The sequence below is a fragment of the Trachymyrmex septentrionalis genome, unplaced genomic scaffold (genome assembly GCF_001594115.1).
Source record: "Trachymyrmex septentrionalis isolate Tsep2-gDNA-1 unplaced genomic scaffold, Tsep1.0 scaffold16, whole genome shotgun sequence".
Classification (NCBI taxonomy): domain Eukaryota; kingdom Metazoa; phylum Arthropoda; class Insecta; order Hymenoptera; family Formicidae; genus Trachymyrmex; species Trachymyrmex septentrionalis.
In genome coordinates, this window is record NW_017304758.1 from 4,001,955 (window position 1) to 4,007,876 (window position 5,922).

At 36.2% G+C, this 5,922-nt stretch overlaps 1 protein-coding gene across 1 annotated transcript in view; it reads left to right on the forward strand.

The window, feature by feature from the left end:
• Nucleotides 1-504: 504 nt before the first annotated feature.
• Nucleotides 505-5,922, forward strand: part of LOC108746048 (EF-hand domain-containing protein D2 homolog) — a 17,265-nt gene continuing 11,847 nt past the window's right edge. The window contains exons 1-2 of the mRNA XM_018482557.1: nucleotides 505-554; nucleotides 707-896. Of these exons, the coding sequence (XP_018338059.1) occupies nucleotides 727-896 (170 nt within the window). The 5' untranslated portion in view covers nucleotides 505-554; nucleotides 707-726. The remainder of the gene's footprint in view (nucleotides 555-706; nucleotides 897-5,922) is intronic.

The window sequence follows — 5,922 nt, forward strand, 5'->3', positions numbered from 1 at the left end:
TCAATACTAAAAATAGCAATTAATTACTTATTTTAAATATTAGGGGCACTATTATTCAGTACTTTTAGTACTCAAAAGTTCAAATAACTAACTACCCTGGAAACAAAGATTTCTCTCTCATATATAATTATATAATAATTATATAAAAAATTAACATATATTTATACAATTATACATAATTATATATAAAATATGTCTATATACATATATAGAACATTTTTTCCCGGGTAATTACTGTCTTTTAATAATAAATTGACCAGTACTAAACTTTGATCAATATTAGATTTCTGTAAAGGTACAAATACCAAATAAAGGCAAATGATTTTTTGAAGCGTTAGACGAGCTATTCTAATGAGCTGTTGGACGAACCGTTATCGCGTTTTCAAAATTCAGATAAGGAAAAACCGGAGGGGAAAACGTATTCGTGTAAATGTATTCATGTGTCCGACGACTACGGCACTGCCTGCTCGCCGGGCTAGCAGTTGCTCCTACGCTCGGCGCCGCGTCAGTACATGCGGTCTCGCCGCAGCGTGAGGATTGTTTCTTTGCGATCAGGTATTCCTCGACTCGTCTATCCTGACAGACTCTCTCGTTCACTCTCGTTGACTCGCGACAATCGCGTGCCGCGCTCTCGTTTACGCAAGCTCTCCGCAAAGCTTGGCTTTCAACGCTAATTACTTTGTCCTTCTTCATTTACGTGTGTTTCGATCCGAAGGATCGAGGATCATGCCAGCGGACGCCGAACTCAGCAGCCTGCTCAGCAGGCGGCAGAGGATCAACGACGAACTCGAGGAGGGCAAGGAGGTGAAGAAGCAGTACAAGTTTGTGAACGTTTATACGGAGTTCCATGAGCTGTCGCGCCGCGAGATCAAGCAGTACGAGCAGACCTTCAACAGGTGAGTATTTTCTCATTCTTCACTTCTTTTTTTACTTCTTTGTGATTAAAGGTAAAGATATCAATAACAGCAGACCGAAGCTTGCGGTGCAGCGATACGATGTTTAGCTGTCCGAGGTTTTAATGTATTACTATAAAATATAATGAAAAAGATTAAAGGGATGTTAAAATCGGAAATTGTCAAAATTATTAAATTAAGAGGATTATTGCGAGAGATAATATATTTTTATTATTATATTTTATATTGCAATAATAAGAGAAAATAAAATGCCGTTAAATGTGTAGACGAAATATAATGGTTAAATAAATCATAATAATATATAGACTTACGTCTATATTTTTGTATTATAAAAAATTTTCAAATAAAGCTTTTTTAAGCTTTTCCTTTCTTTTACTTTTTTGTTGGAATGTAAATTTAAATATCTTTTTTGTGAAAGACAGTCACAATTTTTTTTTCGCTTAAATACTTGTGATTGTTCACTGTTAGAGTTATATATTTTAATATTATCAACTTAATTGGTGTACTTTGTCTAGCTGTTTATTTTTACGAGTCAGCCTGGAATACAACACGCACGTGTAATCAGATGAAGATAAATGTTCCTTCATGTCACGAGTTGGTCGTCATTGAAATGAAATATTATTAACGATAAACACTTTCGAATCAAACGCTGATTGTGAACGAACTTGTTTTGTATCTAACCGATATCGCCGAGAAATTATTTATACTGATTTAACCTGATTCAATTTACTGACACAATCAGTGATTTACAAAAAATTTTATTAAGATTAATTAAATTTTTTCTAAAATATAGTCCAATTGAAAAAAGTGATATCATTCAACCCTGATGAAAATAAAAATTGGAGCGTAAATCGGATGTAATGGGAGAGTAATAGAAACGTAAACGAAATTTCTATAAAACGAAAATTGGAACAATGAAATGTAAAAGAAGCATTTACATTTCTTTTACACTTACTGATGTTTCAATTTTCGCCTTCTAAAAGTTTCGTTTACGCTTCTGTTATTCCAAACAGAACAACAAGTCATTATGATATCAAAATGATATCAAAGTGACTCCAAAATATGATCATTAAAAGTCATTCTTTAATTATTTTCAATTCATTTTAATGTCATTTTGACGTTATCGTAACTTATTGTTTTGCTTGGGACTTTCCCATTACATTCGACTTACACTCTAATTTTTATTTTTATCAGAGAAAATCTACACAGAAGGAACAGCTTTACTATAAAGTCCAGATGCTAAAATAATAAAAAATTTAATTAAACGCAGATCTAAAAATAATTTTGTTGGACCAACAAAATTATGTGGGACATCCAAGCTGGTTGCTAGAAACTTTTTTCTTAAATTGCTCATTATGCTTAAGCATTTTCTACATAATTATTTTAATGATCAAACAAAATTATTTTCAGATCTACATTTAATTTTTTTAGATATTTTATAGCAAAATCTTTCTTTCTGTATTTTTTATACAGTCTACATTTCTTATCTAACTGTCTAATCTTACTTATATAATTACACACTAATTTATGTGGAATTGCTGCTCGCTTTATTAATGATACGCCGTCCAGCGTAACGACGAAAGGAAATTTAATCGTTATATACGAATTTCCTTTCTATCAGCTGAACCTGAAGTTTTCTTAATGCAATTGGTTGCGCTGATTTGTGCGGCTTTGATGCGTTAAGCTGCACGCGATATCATCACGTTAATAAATGTTGTTGTTTACGAGCCGCGGGTTTCTCTCGCCGCGGTACGTCTTCATTAGAATCTCTTTGCGGATTCTTGGTTTAGAATAGGAGAACCCTCTCACGCGACGTCTCGCAAGATTTCCTAACTAATCTGACAACGTCCCGCTGCGCACTATCATCGCTGCTTAATCGCCACATCACGCGCACCTTTTGCGATAACGGACTTTATTACGGAATCCACGAAACTGTCTGTCATTTTAAGTGTTATAGTAAAACTATAAATAGCTGCACAGGAGACCTAGATAGTCAAATACATACATATGTTTCAAATACGTACCTTCTAACAGTCCAAGCTTCATTCTTCATTGAGTGCTTTCCATTCGATGACACAAATCGACAGAAATATTGCTCTACTTTGTTACTCGTGGAATCCAAAAGAAAAAGATAAAACGACGTTTATATCGATTTGTGTCACTAAATGGAAAGTATCTATCGAACAATGTAAGACTTACGTATGTTATTTATTTAAGTCAGTTATGTCCAAGGCAGCATTGATTTAAGTACAATGGATTGCTCCGTGTCGTGTTCGTAATAGCTTCAGAGATACCTGAGTACCCGGAGTACCCACCCTATTTCCTCCGACCGTTGTCAAACCACTGTTCGACTTCGAAATTCCTACCTACTCTGAGACACAAAGGGCGTAGGTACCAAGGACCATGACGAGAGAGACGTGGCATGGGGCCCGGTAGGGACCCTGAGGTCGTCTGCCCTCTTCGCACAGCTTGCGTTTCTTCTCGAAGAAATGCACGTCACGAATCTCTCGGCGTTCGCGGTTTCGTAATGACCGGAGCGTGCAATTCTCCACGATTCTCCCTGCGATTTTCTTTTTTCTCGGCGCACCTTCTTCGGAAAACTACGTCTTCGTTCTTGCGTACTTCGTTAATAAATCTCAAACGTACGTTATAGCCAGCGGCGATCATGGGAGATACATTCTTGCTACCGATTTTCCAAGAACGTCGTTCGTTCTTTGTTACAAGATCATAGGAAATTTAGGAACAAAAAATACGAACAACTAAATTAAGAAGTGAGTCAATAAAATCAAATTGAAAGAAAATTTAGAGTCTCATCTTGTATCTTATTATTTTAAAAATATTATTCCAGTCGCGTATAAGTTTTACATGAAGAATGCATAAAACACGCAAATAAAAGATTCATTTTTTTGCAGACGGTTTAAAATGTAACCCTGACCCTTCGCTTCAAAGCATTTAATATTAATTCCGAGTCGGTGATATCGCGACGAGAGAGGAGAAGAAGAGAAGAGGGAACGCAGACGTTTCGGAGAAAATATGTCGCCGTACTCCTACGATTTATCAAGACCCGAGGTTGCAAAGGTAACCGGTTTTGTGGCGAAAAGACAAGGACGACTTCTCGACACGAGCGCACGATATGAACGCACAACAATCATCGGTCCTTCCGGATGACGAATCGCAGCACACATGCAGGATACGCACGTGCGCGCCGCAGGCATCAGAGAAACTCTCGTGCCACTGTCGAGAGGCTTTTTCCTCGTGGATATTTAAATAGAAAGGAAAAGTCAAATCATCCGTCAGTATCTATAAGAACTAAATCGATTGCGGTTGAAGTAGACCATTACGTAGAGCGTGGAATAAAATGAGAATTAATTAACGTATTACATATTATTCAGTCTTCTATTTAAACATAGAAATCATAATATCATAAAAATGTTATCATGACTTTATTTGTCACTTATATGTTTACTTATAAGTGACAAACGAAGATGTAATAACTATTCTATCATTATATGACACTGTAGAACATCTCACGGAGCACACAAAAGTCAACAAAACCAGACTGATTTTATTTTTATTTCTAATGTCAAATAAACGGTCAAATTTTGTAACCAGAAATTATTATTTTGACTTTCATGGCATAAAAATAAAGTCATTTTGATTTTCTCTTGACTTGGTATGTTTCTTGGTATGTTCTACCTGAACTGTCATTTGCTTATTGCTTTATTAAAAGCATCGATTTTTAATTATATTAACGTAATCTCAGAAATCGATTGGATTTTTAATTTGTCGCTTGTTATTTTGGAAAAGGATTCCACGAACGTAATTCATTCGCACAATGAAAGCGTAAATGTCAAATCCTCGTGGTTTATCAATAATCCGATACGAATATCTTCTCGGTAAAGATTGAGAGAAATGTATTGTAAATAATTATTTTCTTAATCAGTAACCTGATATGTTCATCAGCCAGGCGTCCTATCGTTGATTAGGCTAAATATACATCTCACTGCGGTTTCAGTTCGGTGATACGCGATAGTACTCGGATGCGTTTACGTAGGCTGCGGTTGTATTATCTATCCAACATTTCCTGCACCGGAGACTGAGTGACAGAGTCGAAAGTGGCTCTTCATTGGGCTTGTTATTCTTCACGAATTTCCTCTTTGAAAATTCACAGGAAGCTAATGATTGGAGGGCCCGAAATCGACTCTCATTGACCCTCCGGTCGTAGACCGAACACAGGCATCTCAATTAACTGCTTAAATCCTAATTTAAAGAGCTCCGAAACTGGCGTGACATCCGCTGTCCCGGTTAACCCTCTCACCTTGTATTATTACCAAATGCAATGTTCCGGTCATTTGATTGGAAACATATAATTTTCGACCAAAAGCAATGTACATTGATACTTCACGAAGTTGATACCTCACAAATGTAAATAATTCTATTTCCTGTCGCTTAAAAATTAATGTTTGTGCATTTTCTAACACTCTATCTTAATATTACAATATTTAATATTAGTATTCTTAATACATCTTTTGATGAGATAGAGTGTTGCAGTAACCTGCAGTCCGCTTGTAAATTTTTTGTGGTCCACAAGATTTTCTCTGCTTCTAAAAAATGGCTCTATAAAACTGACCCCTAAAAAATATCACTGAAATAGAGAAACAACGTCAGAAGAAATACGTTCGTATCCCTTATTGAGAAACTTTTATCGATTTGCACTGCGAGGTCGAAAGTCGAGATTTCCACGACTCGATCGAACGCGCGCTTAACTTTCCCTGTTGCAATGATAAAGCGAGGTGTGATCGATTCGCCTTTATATGTGTAAATGAGAAACGATGACCTTAACCCTTTCGCCGCTGAAGTAGGTATGCATGGCATATATATGCATTCAAGATATACGTACTCTCGAAATCGATAACTCCACGTAGAAAGCATTGCATACCACGAAGAAACCAACATTCCATCTCTGACTAGAGTGTTACAATCTTAAAACTTTCGCAATTTTTCCAGG